We start from the raw sequence: 23,032 nt of genomic DNA, 5'->3' as shown, positions 1-23,032 counted from the left end.
TTCTCAAGAGATTTTCTTGAAAAATTGTTTCCCTATTTTCTGTATCCCCTTAGAATAATTCCCAGTTACTTTCGATATTATTTAAAACTTCAGAGAAATGGTTGTTTTGTTAAGGAGAAGGTCCACTGAGGGGCGCCTGGGTGGCTCAGTTGGTCAGGCGTCCAAGTCTTGATTTCGGCTCAGGTCATGATCTTAGCGTTGTGAGATCGAGCCACGCGCTGGGCTGCACGCTCAGTCTGCTTGAGATTCTTGCTCTCTTTCCCTCTCTCTCACTTCCCTCTTGTACCCTCTCTCTAAAATAAATAATCTTGGGGCGCCTGTGTGGCTCAGTTGGTTAAGCGACTGCCTTCGGCTCAGGTCATGATCCTGGAGTCCTGGGATCGAGTCCCGCATCGGGCTGCCTGCTCAGCAGGGAGCCTGCTTCTCCCTCTGACCCTCCCCCTCTCATGCTCTCTCTCTCTCTCAAATAAATAAATAAATCTTAAAAAATAAATAAAATAAATAATCTTAAAAAAAAAAAAAAGGTCCACTGAGCATCTTACTCCCACCATTCAAAAAATTAAACCCCTCATCCCGTGGATTTTTATTATCATCATCACATGTTCTACATGTATTAGTTGGTACACTTCCCTTTCTTTCAGCATGGACGCAGAGGTCTGTATTTTATTTAATGGGTTTAGTTATTTTTATTATTTATTTTGACCTAATTTTGGCCAGTAAGAGCCAACTCTTATTTGTTTTTGACATGTCAACAAGATTTTTTTTTTTTTTTTTTTTAAAGATTTGAGAGAGAGAATGTGCACACACGGTGGCTGGGGGGGTGGGTGGTGGAGAGGATAGAGAATCGCAAGCCGACTCCCTGCAGAGTGCAGAGCCTGACTTCGGGACTTGAACTCATGACCCCGACATCATGACCTGAGCCAAAATCAAAAGTCAGACGCTCACCCAACTGAGCCATCCAGGCGCCCTTAACAAAATTCCTCAAGCCCTTTCTAACTTTCTAAAATAAGATGTTGAAGGACCATCTTATGTACTTTCCTTACACCAGGCCCTGAATATAACCATTACTCTAGAGAACTACAATAAGCTATTTATAAAATGAATACTCAATTTTTTTTGAATCACAAAGAGCCCACACAGATTTCACTGTATTTCATGACTGATGGGTAGGAATGAGCCACAGCTGAGAAAGTCTAGACCAGGATTTGACCCTAACACAGAGAGCACTGTTGGTGAATGATGCTCAGGAAGAAATCTTTTATGTGGAAAAATGTTCCCCAAAATTTCCAGTATTGGATGTAAATGATTGGGAAGAGGTCACTGGAAGTGGTAGTCCTTAGAAAACAGAATGCAAAAAAATGATATATAATGAAGATGAGTCCTACAACTCTATGCAGAAACCAGGAAAAATGGTAAATAAAACTATCAATAAGGATTCAAGTTAATACAATGACGGGCGCCTGGGTGGCTCAGTTGGTTAAGCGACTGCCTTCCACTCAGGCCATGATCCTGGAGTCCCTGGATCGAGTCCTGCATCGGGCTCCCTCCTCGGCAGGGAGTCTGCTTCTCCCTCTGACCCTCCCCCTCTCATGTGCTTGCTCTCTCTCATACTCTCTCTCTCAAATAAATAAATAAAATCTTAAAAAAAAAAAAAATACAATGACTACCCTACCAATAAGGCGAAACGTGAGTGAAAATTAAAAGTGGTCTTCTACATTGTTGTCTGCACTAAAACACTTTTAAAGAATGACTTGTAACCACCAGTATCTGAAGGCACCACTAGTGAGAACACATGAGTAAATATGGGAGATAATTTTAATAAATTCATTACTTTATCTACATAATATTAAAACAGGAGGTAGAGTCAGCTGACCACACTACTGTAAAAACGTTTATTCCAAAACTAAAGATGCTGATGGAGATGAAATATGGGCAGGACAAATATGTAATACTGATATAATAGTTATCAGAAATTAAGAGTACCAGAAAATTGTGGAAGCTTGATGTCATCCTGCGAATAACAGGTCTCATACCTAATGAGATCTATGGAATACTTCCATTATACAGAGACAAAGACTGTAATTTACTTTAGAATTCCAAATTCAGAAATTGGTGGTTGATATTACCACAGAAGTGACTTACTACTGCAGAGAGTTTATTATAACAGGAGAATTTTACTAGTTTTAAAAAGTATACCACCCCCTTTCCCCATATTTAAGGATCTGTAGACTGACCGTTTGGTATTATTCAGTAGAGTATTGTAATAGAGGAAAAGTTATCAAAGTTAGGAGAAACAGAAGGTGTGTCAATGAATTTAGGGGAACATCAGTAACAAAAATCCAAGAGCTTAATACTATATGCCGGGCATTGTTCTAGCATACATAACTTGCCCAAGGTCATACACCTAATATGTTTATAGTCATTTTCAAATCTAGACAATCTGACTTGTATCCAAGAGTCATACCTCTAATTTTATGGAGCTACGGATAATTTAAGGAGGGAAAACTGAAGAGTGAAAACCTTCGTATGACAATACAATTGAGATGAGGCAATGATTCATGCAGAATTTGACTAAAACAAAGCCGGAAACCCTAGTGAGGCTGAACTGCACATGCACCATCATCTCCTGACTGTCCCAACAGCACAGTACTCAACTTTTGGCAATGAAAAGAATCGAAACATCACATACAAAGGAAGTAAGTAAAAATTAGCATTGTAGCACATAGGATTTATATGGCTCCATTTCGGGGGAAGGCCTGCAATGGCACTTGTGAGGACTTTGTACCAGCAAGAAGAGATGAGACCATGACAACAAATCTGCAGTATGTTAAACTGAGCCCAGATGCTTGAGTGATTGATTGGGTGTATTACATGGAAACCTCCTGTACTTCTCTCAGATTTTGGTTGCGTTTGGCACAGAACATAAATTACATGGTCACGTGCGAATATTGCTCTGATCATCTTATCATGCTACTTAGAAGGAACTCAGGCCTGAAACGGTACAAGCTCATTGCCTGGTGCCTATCAGTCACCTGATGCTTAGATTGCTTATCTAGCTCTACAATCTACTGCCTAGGTCTCAGCTGGCCCAGAGGTGGGTAAATTGAAGAACAAAGGAGTCAATACAATTAGTAGGCATATCTGAAGAGCTGCTTAATTTTTCCATTATGTTTATCTGAATTTTAGATAGGAATATACATATACATCCTGTGTTAAAGCAAATCCTATGATTTATAAGAATCTTGGGATTTTATTCAAGAATGCCAAGATTCTAATCTACTCTTCAGATAATGAGTATTAGAAATATAAAATAACTATTGGCTTCTGCAGACTCTTATCTACTATAAAATGTTAAATCAGTAGTATGTTCAGTAACCATTATGTTCAATTCTATTTCTAGCAGTAGTAGTACAAAGTTTTCTTTCTGTGAATATGGGAACAAGGTTGGGCCTACAAGACAGTGGAATATGTACTAAAAATCCATCCTTACTCTAACACAGATAAACACAACTGCCAGAGGGCAAAAAGGAGTACTGAAACAGAGCTCCACATAATGGCAAGAACTTAAAAACTGGCTGTTGAAACCTCAGGAAACTCTACCCTAACACGTTTAAACAAATTTGCACTTTGAAAACCAGCATAAACGTGGATTTTTGTAGTTTCACATCGTTGTTCTTGTGAATTTTCTAATTCACAAAGTCTGAAAGATTTATGAAATAAGGACTTAGGATTATAAAGGAACTATAACATATACAAGAACAGACTTAGACAACACAAATTTTCATGAAAAAATAAAGGTGATAGTAGTAATGAAACAAAGGTTGAGAATGAGTCTAGTATATTCCAAAGAAGGTAACAACCAATTATATAGTACAGGCAGGCAGAACTCCCGGAGAAGAAAAAGAAATCAATTTAACAGGGGATCGGGGAAGGTAAGCACTAAGAAAGAGCTGTGAAATGCTGGCCTGAAATTTACAGTGGGTAAAAATTCAGAGTAAAAATGGAACATAAGCTCATAAAGGAACACAGTTAATAAGACCCATTATCATCCATCTTTTAAAATACTTTTGTTGTCCATTTGTGAGGTAGCTGATGAAAAAAATGCTGGGAAATTGCTGTTATTTCCTGTATTTTGGGTGAGCTCACAATACATACCTCTAGCATATAGCCTCATGCTTTCCATATAAGTTGCAAGGTTTTCTGCTACCAAAGTAACTAGGGCATGATTGTGCTGAAGTTGATTGATTAAGTCATGGCGATAAAATACATGGGGACTTCGCTGAGTTTGACTGAAACGAGAAGAACTTAACAATATAATTAGGCAATTAAACTCTGTTATAAGCAAAAGAGCTTATACAATCTAAATTCTTAGCTCCTACTACAAAAATTTAAAATGGTTTTCCTCATGACAGACTTATACTCTTGGCCATTTACTTTGATTACAGTATCAAATAATTTTTTAAAAATGTCTCAAAAATCAGACATTTATTCCATTTTTCTTATTTACATGGAAACTATAATGTTCTCCAATCTCACAACATAACATGGGCATCTACTTCAACGACTAATTTCTCCTCCTATACTACAGTAGTACTAAAGCACTTGTCTAAGTTTACACATTATTTCCAGAATTAGAGAACAGGAACATAATCCTTGAAAGACTAGTACCACAAAGATTATGCTACAATAGTGAAGAATTTGATCAAAGAAAATGCTTTCTGTAAAATTTTATTTATTCGCCATTCAAGGTACATTCTGGACACTTGGTTTGTAGCTATATTTGCCCACAGGTATCACCAGAAAGACATCTAGTCCCTTTCCAACCTGTTCTGATACCTTCACTGAAACCAATAAACTCTCAGAGCCATTACTATTCTAGTGAAGACGAAGCCACCGTAACCTGAAAGAGTATGGAAACTGCTCTTTCTACAACAAATTAATTCATTTGAGAAAGGCAAAAAGGCATTATGTACAGTGGCCCAAAAATAAAAATATGTCCCTCAAATAAATGTTACTGTTAATAAGATATATGTCCGGATTTCCTTCACTGTTTATCCCTACAGCTTTTTTAATTTCATATTTTTTCAAGCCTTTGGATAAAACTGAGACAAAGTTCAACCACTGAAACCAAAATATATATGGCCTTTTCTGTCTTGGGCATAATCTTAAATAATCTGCTGCAAAGGATCTTCGGCAATCATATAATTTTACACATAAGAAAAACACGTTTCTTTCAATTAGTAAATCTTTTACAAGATGATATGACTGTTTAGACTCAAGGGTTATACCCAGGAATCCTGACCCCATTATTAAGTATTCTTGGTACTATACCTAGCTCTCTGCACATTATTTTTAACTTTTCACATTATCTGTTCCAACTCTTATAAACAGAAAATACCAGAACAAATTATTCTAGTAACGAGAAGTCGGCATGTAAGAGGATTATATTTGAAGACCACTATTTATAAATACATACATATATACATACATAACGACCACTTAACAGAAATTTAGCTAAAATCCATCAAAAAATATTTTAAACCATATCTTATCATCTTTCATGAGTAATACAGAATATTGCTGATTCTGATATTTATCACTTAATTGTGGCATACCTTCTCATCAATAAAATCAAGGATATAGATATGATACAGGAATCTTTTGTTCCAAATTAACCCTTCTCTTAGCCTATCAACTCCCCACTCTTTCCTTTGAAAAATTTGTTTTTACCAAGTGACAATGCTATTTCTTTTCAATAAAATATAAAAATATTGAAATTTTCTGTTAAAAGCCTTACCTCAAATTTTGAGGGGCTTCACCAAACAAACTACAAATTTCTCTAATTTGTTTCAGTGCAGGAATTACCCATTTGTCATTTGTACGAAGTTCTTCTATAAAACGATCTATCCACTGGATCTTCTGTGTGTCACGGTCCTTAAACAAACAATTTCAATGTTTTAGATGGGTCATACACAGGAAAACTCCACCTCCAATGATAAAATAAGGCTTTTCTTATAAGATCATCATCACAAGCATGTAGTAATTGCAGGTAAGAGTTTAACAGTGTTTAAAAGCAGTAAATACATTTTTATTTCACATTTACTACCAAAACTACAAAAAGTAAAACAGTACTATCCAATGCTTCAAAGAATTCTATCATATAGTAAAATTCAGCAATAACATATAACCCCAATTGTTATTCCAAATGGGATTGTTTTAGCATAGTGAGGGACACCGAAAATTTCTATTTTCCCAAGAAAATAATGGTATGGCAACTAAGTTAAAAAAAAAAAAGTTCCACCAGGGCGCCTGGGTGGCTCAGTTGGTTAAGCGACTGCCTTCGGCTCAGGTCATGATCCTGGAGTCCCTGGATCGAGTCCCGCATCGGGCTCCCTGCTCGGCAGGGAGTCTGCTTCTCCCTCTGACCCTCCTCCCTCTCATGCTCTCTGTCTCTCATTCTCTCTCTCTCAAATAAATAAATAAAATCTTTAAAAAAAAAAAAAAAAGTTCCACCAAAAATCAATATAAGGACATATGGACATATACACAAAAAGATAAAAGGAAAGCAGTTATAAAAGTATTATAAACTCGGGGAGGGGGGTGGGAGGATGGGTTAGCCTGGTGGTGGGTATTGAGGAGGGCACATTCTGCATGGAGCACTGGGTGTTATGCACAAACAATGAATCATGGAACACTTCATCTAAGGCTAATGATGTAATGTATGGGGATTAACATAAGAATAAAAAAAAAAGAAAAAAAAGTATTAAAAACTCAAAATTATCTCAAATATGATGTTTCACTTTTCATATCTTATTTACTCCTTCCCCTAAATCAACAGTAATCAGAAATATAGGTTTCTGCACCTAAGAAGTTTAAGTTTGGATTATTTTGTGTGTGTCTCTGTTTAATGAAATAATTTAAATTGAAGCTTCTTATTAGTATTTGGTATACTAAGTGTTTAATGACCTGTTACAAGCAAGTATAGGAAAAAAAACCTGAATGGCACCTGAATCACATACACCTACTTGATCTTATTAGCTCTCACCTACATTTCAGTTCATCAGGGTAGCAAATAGTTTCAACAAGTGGAAAATTAGTTAATCAGCAATTTTCATTTTACCATAAGTTAATAGTTAACATACTACAAGTTAGAATCCAGGGAAGCTGTTGTATGATTTGCTCAAAGGAAAGGCTCAAAATGTTTTACTATTTAGAAAATTCTATTAATTTTTCTTAATTTCCCTGTGAGCAAAGAAAACTCAAATTCTCTTACCTCTAAAGTCCCTTTAATATCTTATGATCTATTTGAAACTGATATTTCAGCACCATGCATCTGACAATACTACCACTATATAACCTGTTTTGTTGTTTTTTTTTAATACTGTCTTTCTCCCAAGGAGACTAAAATGCTTTTCAGATGATACACAAAATTTTGACACAGAGACCTAACATGAGGAAGGCAGACTTACTGAAGAAAGTGAGTCAATTCTTGAAGATCATTTCAAAAATAACATCATAAGATGTGGAACTATTCTGTATCTAAGCCATCCTGAGAATGAAGGCAAGTGTCAGATAAAGTGAACAAAGGGGCACATCTTACCTGTGAGCAACTATAATCTAGTATTTTTATGTGGGCACTGAGAGCCAGGTCCATGATGTCTACAGGTACATCATCACTGTGGGCCAGATTCCACAGTAGGTTCAACACTTTGTGTGCCATTACACCATCTTTATCATCTTCTGCGAGGCGACGTATCAGCTCAAGTAGCTTTTCACGCTGCTTTTTACTTGCATTTGTCCAACTGGCCTAGAAAAAAAATTTAAAAATGACATGAAAACAACACATTTACCCATCAGTGATTAAATTAAGTGTCATGGGATTAACTATATTCATGGGAAAAACATGCTGAGCACAGAATTATTCTAGTGATATCCGAGAGATAAGATAGGGCAGAATTATAAACATGAGGACAAAAAAAAAAAATCTCTATTTATAGAAATACCTAACATTGGGGTTTTTCAACCTTGGTACTGACATTTTAGGCTGGAGAAATCTTTGTTGTGGGGATTTTCAGATGCACTGTTTAGCAGCATCCCTGGCCCCTACCCCGTAGAAGCTAGTAGCAACTCTTCCTCCCACCTGTGACAACCAAATTATGTCCACATCCTGCTATCTCTGACAGTGGGGGTGAGGGGTACAGAACTGGCCCGTTGAAAACCACATTCCATTTAACCATTCTACACAGCAATTTTCTTGCTTGCTATTACAAATAATTCTGCTACAAATGTTAAACGTGAATCCTGGCGTACACATGCATGAGTTTCTCTACAGGATATATTGAGAAGTCAAACTGATGAGTCATGAGAATCCTACACTTTTCAAGAGATATCAATCTACTTCCAAGATGGTTGTAACAACTTCTGTTCCCACCAGCAGTCAGTATAACAAGATACCTTTATCATCTAATGCCAGTTGTTAATGGAACACTCCTCATGAACACTGCTATTGCCTTAAGGTCGTATGTTCTTAGTCCACAAATTCACCAATCATATGGTTTTCACAAACCCAATACTAACAACTGTAGAGAGACCACTACACAACATGGCCTTAAAAAGTGCATGATAATACCAATGCAGGTATCGCTACAGGGGCTCTTGGGCTACCTTATAAATTACATTTCCATTTGCCTGTGCACATCACCCCAGAATACCAAGCTATTGGTAATCCCTTGTTACTGACATTTTATTTTTTATTGCAACCAATCATCCTTCCCTGAAGTCCTACAGTGCATCTGAACCTATAATAAAAATTCAAACTGCTAGGGGAAAGAAATCCATACTCACAACCTGAGTTTAAAAGATTCCGTATTTATCAGGGCTATTATTATAAAAATGAACATTAAGTTCTCATTGGAAAAAAAAAAAAGACCAATTCCTTCACACCAGAAATTGTTCAATAATTTCTATTGAAGTATTTACTGGCTAAGAGCAACTCACAGATCTAATAAGGTAATTTTATTAAAATGAAGTGGCACTACTTTACTATGCTATTACCTTAAAGCAATCAAAAAGATGATCAAGTTGTTCAGGAGAAAAATCCCACGCTAACTTTGCCAGTAGATCGTGTACATTCTTCACAATGGCTTCATGCTTCCCTGCCTATTGAAAAACCAAAAGTAACATAGCATATTAGAATTTGAACAGCAGATAAGTTGTGTATACACAACTGCTGGCAGCTATTAATTAAACTATTCCCACCAGCTTCATCTAAGTGTAGAACATAAGAAAATTCTTAACATTTTAAAAATGCTTTAGAACTGGCCTCCAAAGCCTGACAAATTAATTCCTTGATATACTGGTTAATGGTTACTTGGGAATTCATGTGAGCCTTTATTACAATTTACTGAATTTAACGTGCCAATTTCAACATTGCAAGTAGGAGAACAATAAGGCACACCAATGGTACTATTCCAAAACCGGAACCTTAAGCACTCAAAGGGCAAACTGAATGTTTTCTTGGTTTCTACAGACTCAAAACATGAGGCTTTGTAATCTTAAAACTCAACAATACTTCCCAAGTGATCCCAGTAGAAACTTGTCATTGAGGTAATCAAAGGAATCACCTAGTTTCTAGCTATGAAACCAAAAAAGTTACTTATCTTTCAGAAAAGCTATAAATCCTTTGGACTATTACAAGGCTTCATAAATAATCTAGTGATTTAACTCTACTGACATTAAAGTTTTTTCTAATTAAGTTTATGAAGAAACTAATGTAACATTGTGTAAATAAAATACTTGAGTCAAAAATCTGTAGGGAAAATTAAAAAAAAAAAACAAAAAACAAACCCACCACCTACAAATTGCTAACCTGTACCAAACATACAGCAAATTATGAATATATTTAATTATTTCGGGGCGCCTAGGTGATGCAGTCAGTTAGGTGTCCGACTCATGGTTTCTGCCCAGGTCTTGAGGTTGAGCCTTGTGTCGTGCTCCGCATTCAGCGCAGAGTCTGCTTAAGACTCTCTCTCCCTCTCCCTCTGTCTCTCCCCCTCCTCTAAAATAAATACATATTTTTTTTAATCGATCTTTAAAAATATGTATTATTGGCTATTTAAAATAGATTTCTGTAAATCACGAGCATTTAAACATACTAGAAGTCAAACAATATAAGTGTTCATCCTGTTTCACAACTACTATATTCCTTTAGTTTTTATTAGTATCTTTCTTTTAGAAACCGAATAGTTACCATATGAAATTTCTTACCTGTGCTGCCCAGATATTATCAAGATCTTGTAAAGTCAGAGCTTTTTCTTTGATGACAAAACGAAGAATCTTCTCTAGCTTTTCTACATACTGTGGTTGATGCAGACTATCTCGCAATACTATGGATAAGATATTGTTCTGCTGTATCCATTCCTAAACATAATTCAAAAACTTGATTTAAAGAAGTAACTGAAACACAAGCTTTTTTAAAAAATACGTATGAAATATCATTCACACTTTAAACATAAGTATGAATTAAAAAATACAAAATAAATACAATAATGTAATAGGCTTAATGTGCTGTTTTAATTCACAACTATGGAAAAACCAAAATAATTTCATGGAACTTAATTTTACACATACAGAAATGTTTCCATGACTCAGAAATAGTATAATTATTAAAAAGATTCTACTCCAGCATTTACACAGAAAAGTATTATTTAAGTACAGCAAGCACCGTGGTTTAGGTAGAGTGGGTACAAGACCCATTTTAACATTTTTGGTTTCCTTACATTGGTTGTGATTTTGATGAAAACATGCCCTCTTAATCTTTTGCTTTTATTTATTAACCAATTACGCTATTACTGCTTATCCAATAGCACTTTACTCTTCCAAACAATCCTAATGAGGGATATATTATCCTATTATGGAAGAATAAAAAGGCTCAGAAATTTCAGAAGTGGAATTGGAATTAAGGCTGCATGCTTCCAAAGTCTGCGTTTCTGTAACACTATGCTATGTTGCTGACTGGCATTTATTTAATATCTATACCAACAGAAGAAAACTCTAACTCATGATACAAAAAGGTAATAGCCCATACTGTGTAATTTACAGTATTCAACTTAATGAGATTAAAAAAGTATTAAGACCCCAAATGTGCTGGAGAAGTACACTTCTCAGGTGGTAAAGGTCCATTTTTATTTCTAACCTGTTGCAGGTACATTTATAAAATACAGGAATTATGTGGCAATGTCAAATTGCTACAAAAGTTTCTGAACACTTGATGCCATTTTCTGTACTCCTCTAGCATTGGCGATTGTTCAAGGACGAGAAGCAGACCTCAGACCATACTCTGACAAGCACTGTGTTCAGAATTCCCACAAAGTAGACAAACAAATCACATATACAAAATCAGATGTTTAACACTTGACCCTTACTTAACACAGAGCCAATGTCTACGCATCTTCCACATACCTTTTATCACATCCTAATCACTGTCTCCCCTATTAAACTGAGGCTGGCAAGAGGGCAAGGACAGTTCTTTTACCGATGTCTGCTCAGTACCGTCAGACACTATGCACTAAAGTTATTTGATCAATCCTTTTCAAGTGGCATACGTATATATTTTAAAACTACAAAATAAAGAAGTATCTATGGTAAGGGGTGCCTGGGTGGCTCAGTTGGTTAAGTCTCGGCTCAGGTCATGATCTCATGGATCATGGGATTGATCCCCACGCCAGGCTCTGCACTCATTGGGGAGTCTGCTGGAGATTCTCTCTCTCTTTCTCCTTCTGCCCGACCCCCAACTTGTGCACTAAAATAAATGAAATCTTAAAAAAAAAAAAGTATTATGGTAAATAAAGTTTCCTAAACATTCAACATTAGGATAGTATGAATAGAAGTGCTTATGTTTTTAAAATAATAAAACATTAATTCACATACATCTTATTCCAGTAATTGTATAAATCTGTAAGTGGCATCAGTCAAATGAACAATAGGCCCCTTCATTCATCAGATACCAGATACTATCCAGTCTATTCTGAAGATCATCTTTATCTACTCCATTTCAACCAATCCACCCAAACAAGCTAATAATTACTTCAGAATACTTACATTCAGCATTAAGTTTATCGAAGATGTGCGAAGATACCTCTATCACTACCAAATAAGCTATGCTATTACAAAAAGTTCCAAGGATTGAGTCATAAATCAGTCCCAACACCTCCCAGTTTCAAGGTTTTCTTTAAAATGTTGTAACATTTGGTAAAGCCATTCTAATTTTTGCCTTAGGCAGATTTTTATTCAAGAAAGAAGAACCAAAGGACTTACTGCCATTCGTTCAGCTGTAAGCCACTCTTCCTCCTCAGGGTTACCATGCCGATGAGTATAGTAAGACACACTAGATATGACCTTATTAACCTCATTCAGTGCATTCATCTTTCCATTGAAAGACGAAATTTGCAGTAATCTAGAACAGAAATTCAGTGTTAAATATGATTCTAAATATTCACACAGTTTATTTCAAGAGGAAAATATCTTACCTAAGTATCATTTTTAACCTAAATATTTCTAAATTTTTTACGGTTTCTTCTTGCCCTGGAACCCTTGAAGCTAAATTCTTCAAAGATTTAATAATCATCGAAAGAGCATCATTTTTGGCTTCATTCTTTGCTTCTTTTTTCAGCTCTTCATCAGTTAAGTTTTCTAAAAACTGTGGAACCATTTCTATTACTGGAAGAAAGTACTTTTTCACTGTATGAAGAGTGAGAAACTCATAGCATTGCCCAAATGGTCTGAAACAAGACAAAAAAAAAAACCTCTTGTAATACTCATTTTCTTACAATCAACTAGGACTGAACTCATATTACTGTTTTAAAAATCCAAGTTATCAGTTAAAGAAGAAACCATACTTGAAAAAAGAATATTTTTATCAAGGAATTAAGTAGCAATTCCTATAACGCACTGAAGATTCATATAAAAACATAACTTACTTAATAAGGGCTGCAATTATTTGAACATTTAATGCTGATCCATTAATAAAACGATCATGCAAAATCTGGAACCCATTTAAAGTGCCGAACTTGTTGAGAAGATCCACCAGCCAACCCTGTAATACACAGTTAATGAAAAAGGTTGACTTCCTGCTTTTAAAAAGAAAAGCACCATCTGAAGTAATTTCTTGATTGAAATGAACTAGAAATAGGAAACTCAATAAAAGAAAATCATCATGTAAAATCATCTTTGAAATAAAGTATTACATATTATTCACAGTAATCTTGTCTGTGAGAAAAAAGCATAAGCAGCAGTACAGATTAGATCACGAAGGCACAGTTGGTTGGTTGTACCAATAGAGCTGGTGAATAGGCATTAGAAGCCATGTTTCTATTTCAGAGATCCCACTGTAGGAGAGTATCTTATTATCTGAAAGTTATTTTTAAAAATTTAGGAGGATTAAAAAAAAAAACCTCTTTAAAAAATAAGAAAAAGATATGTGGTAACCTAAGATAATGTTTGAATTCATTTTTTATTGTAGTTGTAAATAATTAAAAATTTCCTGTAAATACAATAATCTTAAAGCCTGAAAGTGAACTATTAATTAAAGCCAATCCCTGGTATTATATCTGTTGCTCCGGACTAGAACATGCTGGTTGATGCTTTTGCTGGCTCACGTGAGTGCCCCAATTCTCAGCTTAGAGGTAACCAGATGCAGTAACTATGGATTGTCTTTCACTCTTCCCTAAGGGACAGCAATAACTCACAGCACAATGAAATTGGGATAGCCAATGGTTTGTGGAGTTAAAAGCATGCTTACGTGTAGAAACTTAAGAGGTTATATACGGATCTAAGAATCAAATCTATCTAAAAATTTATGTACCCAAGACGACCCTTTATACCTAGGTTTCTTCTAAAAAGCCACGTTTTAGAGTCCACTGAGGGAAAACCAATGGGGGAAAAAGGGAATTTCGCTACTAAGTCTTAAGCAAAAGTAATTTCTACAGCTACTCAAGAACAAAAACAAAAAAACATGTCCAGGACAAGGGAAAATGGAAGTATAAGGTAACTGCTTTCAAAGAGACAATATTATATGGAAGCTAAAGGTAGTTTTGATGGGATTTTATGTCTGTATCAATTAAATTCTTTACTAAATTAACAACACTTTTCTATGTAAGTTCATTATAGTATCTTCCTACCTTTTTATTTGGTCTTAAAAAGCTAATTCAAAACAATTAAAAATCTGAGCATTTTAATTCACCAGTCCCTTATGGCATTCAGCATTTCAATTTCTCAAGTAACTGGAATGAGACTAATAGTCTGATATACTCAATAGTTATGTATAATATGTATATATAAAAGTGTATGTGCACAAAGTAAAAAAAAAAAAAAAAAATCAGTCTAAAACTAATCCTCCTTTATGTTTTCAGCTAAAATGTATCTTTAAGCAATTAGGAACACTGTAATTAGTAATACTCAAGAAGAGCTAGGCTTCAAATAAAGATATAAAAAGATCTTCAACCAGAAGCTATTTTAAAACAAGCTGTTCCCGGTGAGTCTCTTAAGATTATCATTGACCTATAGAGCAAAAATCAGAAAGAGAAATACAGGTATATTTTGGAGACTGTCACGGTTTAGATAATAATTTGATCTACCAAACCAAAAATAAGCATGAAGTGGCAACAATATTAATCTTGGGAAATATCAGAAAATCCCAGGTCTCAGTTTAACACATTTTGAGGATTTCCACTTTTAACATTGAATAAACCTAAAGTTATATGTATAAACTCAAATTTTACTGGCTTTGTTTTCCTTTTTATAAGGCCCACAATATTAAAAAGTCTCCCTAAAGGGGCACCTGGGTGGCTCAGCTGGTTAAGCATATGCCTTCAGCTCAGGTCACAATGCCAGAGTCCTGCGACTGAGCCCTGGGTTGGGCTCTCTGCTCAGTGGGTAGTCTGCTTCTCCCTCTCCCTCCACCCCTCCCCCTGCTTGTACTCACTCTCACATAAATAAAAATCATAAAAAAATAGAAAAAATAAAATGTCTCCCTTAATTATAAAATTTAAAAACTAGGTATTATTTAATATTTATTAAAAGATGAACCGTTTAAGGATAGATTTTTTGTTTTGTATATGCTTTATGCCAATATAGAAAATTTACATTTGAGAACTTTTACAGAGATATCATGTATATTTCATTGACATTTGTAAGTTTTACTATTTTGCTTTCATTTATAACTCCTATAATTTTACTTTTATGATACATTATTAGACATTTGTATGATATACTTGATCCTGAAGTCAAAACATTAGAATGTCCACAGTGATTATTGGCCTTGGGTCAAAGTCACCTCCTATTCTACTCTTACTTATAAGGAAAATTATGACATATTTCATAGAACCCATTTTATGACTATTTCCCAAAGGGCTGAGCAGAAGATAATGGGAACTAACTACATGGAGAAAGCTAAAAACAACAACAAAACAAACAAAAAAACACAGTCTAAAACAATTTTGTCAATTATACTTCAGTAAAGCTAGGGAGGAAAAAAGAGTCCAAAACACAAAATAATGCAGAATCCCTTCATAGTAACATGAAACTACTCTTCTTCACATTAACAGGTGGTTCAGATCTTTTACAGTTCTGTGGCAGAGCAAAACTGTATTAATTATGAAAATAACAAACCAACACACTTTTGGTGATCGAGGGTCTGGAGAACGAGCGAAGAGTTCATCTTCAGGCAATTGAACACTTGACGAAACGGATTCACACGGACGTGTACCATTGTAGATATGGAATTTGCAATGAGGATTTAAGGCCATGGAGAGAAGTTCTAGAAGTGGAAACCAGTCTTGGGACAACTTGGCCACACATAGCTCCACCAGGCGATGAGTATTGTTGATAATACACCTCTGTTTAATGTAAGGAGGAAAGGTGATTTATAAGATCAAAACATTACAACTCCATCTCTCCATTTGTTTACACTGATCATTTGAATTGTTTAATATTGGGATCAAACTGACAGATCAAAACACCAAATTAACATTTACTATCCTTTATAGAGTACTTTAAAAGGCCATTTGCAACAGCTTACAGAATGAAGTAGGTACTGTCCTGTGTCTACAGACAAGACCCAAATTACTATTTTTTCTCCTCTTTGGAATTTGTACTCTAGAGGCAGCAATTCTAAAATCTATACAATATATTAACTATCCAAGATGGAAAAGATTTGTTATCTAAGCCTCAGTGAAAAAGTCTGATAGCACCTCCAAAGTTTCCATTTCTTTACTTATAAAGTTACATGTTGAATTAGAAGATGGTGGGATTTTTGTGCTATGGTTATATTTGAAAAATAGTTCACAGAGCACAAAAATATCTGCCTCACAACTTATGACCAGATTTCCACAGTATGAATAGGGAACAGAGACTTGGAGTAATTATGGCATTTCATCAATCTAAGATGCATGTTCTTTTACTTTTTAAAATCTCTGAAATTTCATTGTATCTTATAATCAATGCATAGTAGTTTCTTCAACTGAAGGTGTTGTAGAGAAAACCTGTGTTTGCTTCTGCCAATCACTTGGGCATACCACGAACCTTAGACCATTTAAGGATTTTTTTTTGTTTCACAACTATAATTTGATTTCAAATGACCAAACTCTTTGAATACTGGCCTGTTGTTTAAATTTTCAGGAGACTTTTACCCCAAGATGCCATGGTTGAGACATACAGGTTCCTTTCACATCTCTTTCTGTATGGTTAAGTTTATTTCTCTACATTGACCCTTTGTGTCCTAGATACTAGATTCCCCACCTTGGGTGTTTTCCTTCTTTAGTGGTACATAAAATGAGTGTGTGGTGCATCTCACAATTAATGAAACGTGGTGACTTGCCTAAGGTCACAAGGCACCTGAGAATCCAGGAGACATATTAAACCAAAGGTCTCTAACTCTAAACCTCACATTCCTAAAAGATCATGCTTTCTTAGATAGAAATTAGAACTTATAACAAGTATTTTTAAAGTTCCTCAGTATTACACCCTTTAATTCAATTAATGTATTAAATATACAACCAAATATGTATCTTATGTGTGTGTGTGTGTGTATATATATATATATATATATGAAAACAACTCCCAGGCATCACTATGAAAATCTGGTTTTTTAAAGTCAAATGCAAGACTCACATGAATTTCGAACTTCCAGCCACTTACTGCCTCATCTGTAAGGATTTTAGTGAATGATATTGTTAGCCCATCTCGGAAAAATCGCTGGCATGCTTCACTTTTAACATCAAGGCCTAAAAAAAGGGAATGAATATTAATGTAAACAAAGCATTTTTCTGGTTGTCTCAAAATGTCCAAGTATATGCTGAAAAGTAATAAAGGGTGCCTGGGTGGCTCAGTCGTTAAGCATCTGCCTTCAGCTCAGGTCATGACCCCAGGGGTCCTGGGATGGAGCCCCACATCGGGCTCCCTGCTCATCAGGGGCCTGCTTCTCCCTCTCCCACTCCCCCTGCTTGTGTTCCCTCTCTCGCTGTCTCTCTCTCTGTCAAATAAATAAAATCTTAAAAAAAAAAAAAAGTAATAAATAATTTAAACTATTCACCAATAGCTAAGAAATTCACACTAGCTTTGGAAAAAACTCACAGCATTATCTATTGTTAAGAGGTCAAAAAAATATACAAGTATTATCAAAGTTCCTAGGTGTTAAGAAGGTAACTGATTCAGAAACACAATCTTCAAAGAATTTCAAAACTATTTAATTGTATAAAAGTACATCAAACCAAGCAAGGTGAAATGAAAACATTTCAAATCATGACACTAGACTTGAAATGCAAAATGGTTACCAGTACCACTGAGAGGGAATCTAAATGCTTCATAGCATTTTACTCTCTGAAAATAAACTTTAAAACTTAGAAAATGATGTTTCACAACTATTTTTAAAATCTTATTTTGGTTGTAAATGATCCATTAGACACCAATATCCTTAACACTACTCTATGTAAGTATTTCATTGAGTAAGATGAATTGTTTTGTCTTAGTGTCTTTCACTGTCCCAGCATCTATGCTTCTTTATAGCTTTGCTTAATTTCATCTGATTTCAGAAAGGCAATAGAGCCAAATGCCCTGCCCGGCCAGAGAAAATTTTTAACTCTTATTTTATAATTATTTTTTTGTCTTAGAGAAAGTGTGTGAGTGAGCACACATGTGTGCATGGGGGAGCCCCGGGAGGCGCGGAGGGGTGCAGAAGGAGAGAGAAAGAGAGAGAATCTTAAGCAGGCTCCACACTCAGCGCGGAGCCCAACTTGGGGCTTGATCTCACAACCCTGAGATCATGACCTGAGCCGAAATCGAGTCTGAAGCTCAACCAACTGAACCACCCAGGCACCCCTTGAAAATCTTTAACGCTTGAGGACAAAGTGAAAAGTTATTCAATTTTTATAGTGTTCTGTGAGTTTGACTGTACAGAAGAGAGGACATTTAAACTCAGTATTGTATCTGAAAATCTGAACTTTGCCTAAAATAAACCACGGTCCCAGAAAAGAAAGATAGAGGTAGGGGGGCTACATGTCCAATGAATGTCCATGAATATTAAATGAAATACCATTATGTGTTCTTACCTATAATTATACAATCAGAACGTAGAACATGCCTAGTGCAAATTCTTCAAAAAATTGCTCAATTAATTAATTAATGTGCAAATGAACAAAAGAAATTTGAGTGGTGGTAAATAATTGCAATCTGAAAATGTATTTTTATAGTTTATTATTTTTACAAGATTAAAAAGGTATAGAGACATTCTTTAAATGAAGGAAGTTAATTATTCTAAGATAAAGGAAATATCACCCTTGCCATGGTGAGACGGATGTAAGCAGATTAATTTTTGTAATGATCAACTTCAACTGTGATAATGCCTAATGATAGTTAGAATACATCCAGGGCTACCCTATTTCAGAAATTGAAATGTTACTGCCATTTATCTTAATTTCCAATGCCTTAAAAGTGAAGAGAATATTTTAACAGTTGTCCTTTGCTAAGAGAATTCAACTGCACCTAAAGCAGACCAAAGTCATTAGAAAAAAATGATCAATTCCAAATTCAGCTTTCACTTCTAGACAAGATAAAAACACTAGAGCTCATCTTTCAAGCGTTTTTATCTTTTGGAAAAAAAATCAAATCTTTTCAGTATATTAAAAAGAACAGCCAACATGTAAACTAGACAGTTTAGTTTAAAAATGAATATACACAAATTTTATGTGTGACTTCAATGAGTTCACAAACACCCTCTAAAGGCTGTCCAAAGGATCTGAACCCTATGTTCTAGGGATATATGATAAGCCATAGCAAGAAAACTTAGTTAGATGTTCTGGTCTAGGAATATCCAGTAAGTGTTTATAAGAAATGAAGTCTTCAGGGATGAACTGAAAGTATATGAGTAGCATACATTATGAAAACCATAAGAACATCTAAACTTACCTTTTTTACTAAGATCAATAGCAGCTTCTAAAAGCACTTCTAATTCCCCTTTTGGCAAAACTGGAACCACCCATCGAGGCCTAAGGGTTTTAAAAATATAAAAAGCTGTTTATTGGTGGCACTCTAAAGCACTATAAATGAGTTACTAATTATAATTACTCATCTCACCATGAAAATATTAATATTAAAAAACATTAAAATGTTAAAACAACAAGGTTGGCAGAATATCTGCTCTGTGAAACTAAGTTCCATCTGTCCTCTCTACAAACAATTTTTTTTTTAAGAACTGTCAAACAAAAGACAGCAAGGGGGGTGAGGAAATTATTTTACCATAAAACTACCATAAACATAAAACTACCATAATAATCAAGTATCAATTAAACGATACCTATTGTTCAAGTTCATAAGAATGTGCTCTTTCAGGATTCGTTACCATGAATCTCTTAGTGGTCTTCAATTTCCTCACAAAGGAGAAAAATTTAGGTGGAAAGTAACAGATTACTGCCTCAATTCATAATCTGTCGATTTTTCCTGAAGGTTAATGAGACGTGGATCTCCAGGTCTCTCTGCCTCCACAGGTACCCTCCTCCCTCCAACAAGGATGCAGCATGCACCCAGGTGGTGCTTTCTCTGGCCCCAGTGGCAGCCCAACCATCTCCGAGGCCATCCTTCCCTTTCCCTTCCTCCTCACCCTCCTCACTGCTCCCAAAACCCTGGTTTTGAGAAAAAGTGCTCCATGACTGTATAACCTATTAAAAACAAACGCATACCACCTTTGTCATTGTTTTTATTTACATTAAAATATCATTTGTATTTCTGTTCCCCTGAAAATCTGCTAATATGCAACTTTGTCCTCAAGTCTGCATAGGAAGTACCCTTTACTAACAACCACCAATCACCCGACAGAAAGCAAAAAGCAATAGGAAAACCTTTTGTTAGGTCTCTGTTAGAGAAAGGTCAGGGACATTAAAATAACTTTAGATGATTTGGTTTTTTTTTTTTTACTACAATTCATTGTATAACATTATTATAGGCATCTCCTGGAATCACAGTTAATGTGTTCTTTCAAATACACTATTAAAAACAATAAGTTAAAAATATACTAATAGGAAAAATTTTAAGATAAATGAAGTGAGGAAAGCAAGTTGCAAAATGATACAGTAAAAATCTCGTATCTGTAGAAAAATCAATACAAATGATAGTAACGTGGGGCGCCTGGGTGGCTCAGTTGGTTAAGCGACTGCCTTCGGCTCAGGTCATGATCCTGGAGTCCTGGGATCGAGTCTGCAATTGGGCTCCCTGCTCGGCGGGGAGCCTGCTTCTCCCTCTGACCCTCCCCCCTCTCATGTGCTCTCTCTCTCTCATTCTGTCTGTCTCAAATAAATAAATAAAATCTTTAAAAAAAAAAAAAGATAGTAACGTAATCTGAAGAGCATACTTATTAGTAATTTTTTGTTGGGATGTGTGTACAGAAGGATACTGTAGGACTTTATCAACATAACATTTCCATGTTTAATAGTACATACTTTTATTACTTATGTAATCAGAATTTTTTGGAAAAAAAAATGCAAGGGGTTTTCTATTTCCTTCCTATTATATACATTAACAGTGTTAACGGATTTTTAGAAAGTGAAATACAACAAGAAAATCTGGTAAGGCAAATGCTTACACGTGTATTTTCCTTACTTTCCTTTTTATGGGTGTGGGGGGGAATGTGTCACACCTCCCTAGCACTCACTTGTTGAACCCACAGCCAGGTAGGAATTCCCCAACACACTCTTTCCGTATCTTCTTTAAATCTTTTTCTTCCCCTGCACATAAGCTTAAACTTTCACTCTCTGGGAGTCTTCCACTTCAAGTATAAAAAATTATACCCTGAACTTGCCCCTGAGGTGAAGATCAAGAGAAATAAATAGCCAAGATGGTTAAATGCCTCAGTCTAGTTAAGGGTTCACAAAGGGCAGGCTCTGAGGAACTCGATGTTCTAATGACCTGGCTTACCTCAGGACCATGCAAAAATGAAGAAAATCATCCAGCTATCGTAGCAACCAACATACCAAAAAAGAAAAAAAGAAAAAAAAAACTTCATAAACTCTGAAAGAGGGAAATCACATATATGGTTCTACTTCAGAAACATACCAGCTTGGGTCATCATCATTAATCTGAAAACTTTATTGACACTGTTACTCCATGATTAAGAACCATGGGTTACAAAGTATTTGGTAAGAACTAAAATGTTAAGGCTACTGAGGCAACGTGGCTACTGTGATATTTCTGCCCACTCTTTCTCTTTTTTAACTACTAATCACTATGCTGAGAAACTGTTGACTTTCCTGTGTATTACACACATTAACAAAACAAAACAAACCAACTCACCTATTGATCATGTCATCCAACTTTGCCAGGTCAGTATGTGGAAATGCAGGTTCCTCATCTTCAAGCTGTGGTGGGGCATCACCTTGACCTTGTTCATCTGGGGGAGTTGCCGGGGAATTTTCATTGGAAGAATCAGGCGATGAAGTCTTAATTAAAAATTAGATATTCCAGATTTAGGTTTCTATAACATATGTAACAACATCTAATAATTCAAACACCAACACAGATTAGGGTAAAAGAATAAAATTTTAAAGATAAAATCATTGTAAACTTACGATGTTTCAGGTATTCTCTGTGCCAGGTTTTAAAATTTCATTTAATCCTTAACAGCCTAAGAAGTATTGAACAGCCATTTAATAGACAAAAACACAAACTCAGATAAGTAATTAGCCCAAGGTCACACAGCTCCAACTCTATGGTCAGGATTTGAATCCAGGTTTAGCTCTGAAGTTTGTGTTCTTAACCACAAATATGTATTGCTTCTCTGCTTCCATTTCCCATTATATGAGCCCTGCCATAATAGGAATTATTGTACAAATATGAAAAAATGCATTTCACATTTCACAGATGGAAAGTTCTGAATTATAACTTTTTTTTAATTTGAAGGGGAAAAATAAATTTTATCCTATTCAGCAATTTCCCTAGTCTCAAACTACTACCCAAACAATTATGAAAACTTCATGATTGTGGTTTCTAAGTAAGTCACATCTTTTTTTTTTTTTTCAAGATTTTATTTATTTGACAGGGAGAAAGAGAGAGAGACAGAGCGCTCAAGCAGGGGGAGTGGCAGGCAGAGGGAGAGGGAGAAGCAGGCTCCCCAGTGAGCAGGGAGCCTGATGTGGGGCTCGATCCCAGAACTCTGGGATCATGACCTAGCCAAAGGCAGACGCTTAACGACTGAGCCACCCAGGTAACCTTAAGCCATGTCATTTTCAACTAATAGGTCTAATTTTATTCCCTTTTATTCTTCATTTTTAGCATATCTTTCTCTTCCCCTTTATTTTTATTTATTTATTTTTTTAAAAAAAAGATTTTATTTATTTATTTGAGAGAGAGAGAGCATGAGAGGGAGGAGGGTCAGAGGGAGAAGCAGACTCCCTGCCGAGCAGGGAGCCCGATGCGGGACTCGATCCCGGGACTCCAGGATCATGACCTGAGCCGAAGGCAGTCGCTTAACCAGCTGAGCCACCCAGGCGCC

At 35.6% G+C, this 23,032-nt stretch overlaps 1 protein-coding gene across 5 annotated transcripts in view; it reads right to left on the bottom strand.

Annotated features, from left to right (window-relative positions):
* The window catches only part of USP9X (ubiquitin specific peptidase 9 X-linked), a 166,695-nt gene that overhangs the window by 74,125 nt on the left and 69,538 nt on the right, over positions 1-23,032 (bottom strand). For 4 of the 5 annotated variants that reach the window (XM_045876425.3, XM_064573935.1, XM_045876419.3 and 1 more), the window contains 12 exons: positions 21,835-21,980; positions 19,459-19,538; positions 17,167-17,279; positions 15,675-15,893; positions 12,978-13,093; positions 12,528-12,779; positions 12,316-12,454; positions 10,267-10,419; positions 9,055-9,159; positions 7,601-7,807; positions 5,798-5,934; positions 4,156-4,304 (listed from right to left, as the gene is read on the bottom strand). In XM_045876425.3, the coding sequence (XP_045732381.1) occupies positions 4,156-4,304; positions 5,798-5,934; positions 7,601-7,807; positions 9,055-9,159; positions 10,267-10,419; positions 12,316-12,454; positions 12,528-12,779; positions 12,978-13,093; positions 15,675-15,893; positions 17,167-17,279; positions 19,459-19,538; positions 21,835-21,980 (1,816 nt within the window). The remainder of the gene's footprint in view (positions 1-4,155; positions 4,305-5,797; positions 5,935-7,600; positions 7,808-9,054; positions 9,160-10,266; positions 10,420-12,315; positions 12,455-12,527; positions 12,780-12,977; positions 13,094-15,674; positions 15,894-17,166; positions 17,280-19,458; positions 19,539-21,834; positions 21,981-23,032) is intronic. The other variant, XM_045876435.3, reaches the window with a different exon arrangement.

Source organism: Mirounga angustirostris, unplaced genomic scaffold (genome assembly GCF_029215605.1).
Source record: "Mirounga angustirostris isolate CCGP_5_RB_7025 unplaced genomic scaffold, mMirAng1.0.hap1 SCAF_11, whole genome shotgun sequence".
NCBI lineage: Eukaryota > Metazoa > Chordata > Mammalia > Carnivora > Phocidae > Mirounga > Mirounga angustirostris.
Note: the sequence above shows the minus strand (reverse complement) of the source record. Positions and strands in the feature narration are given on the sequence as shown.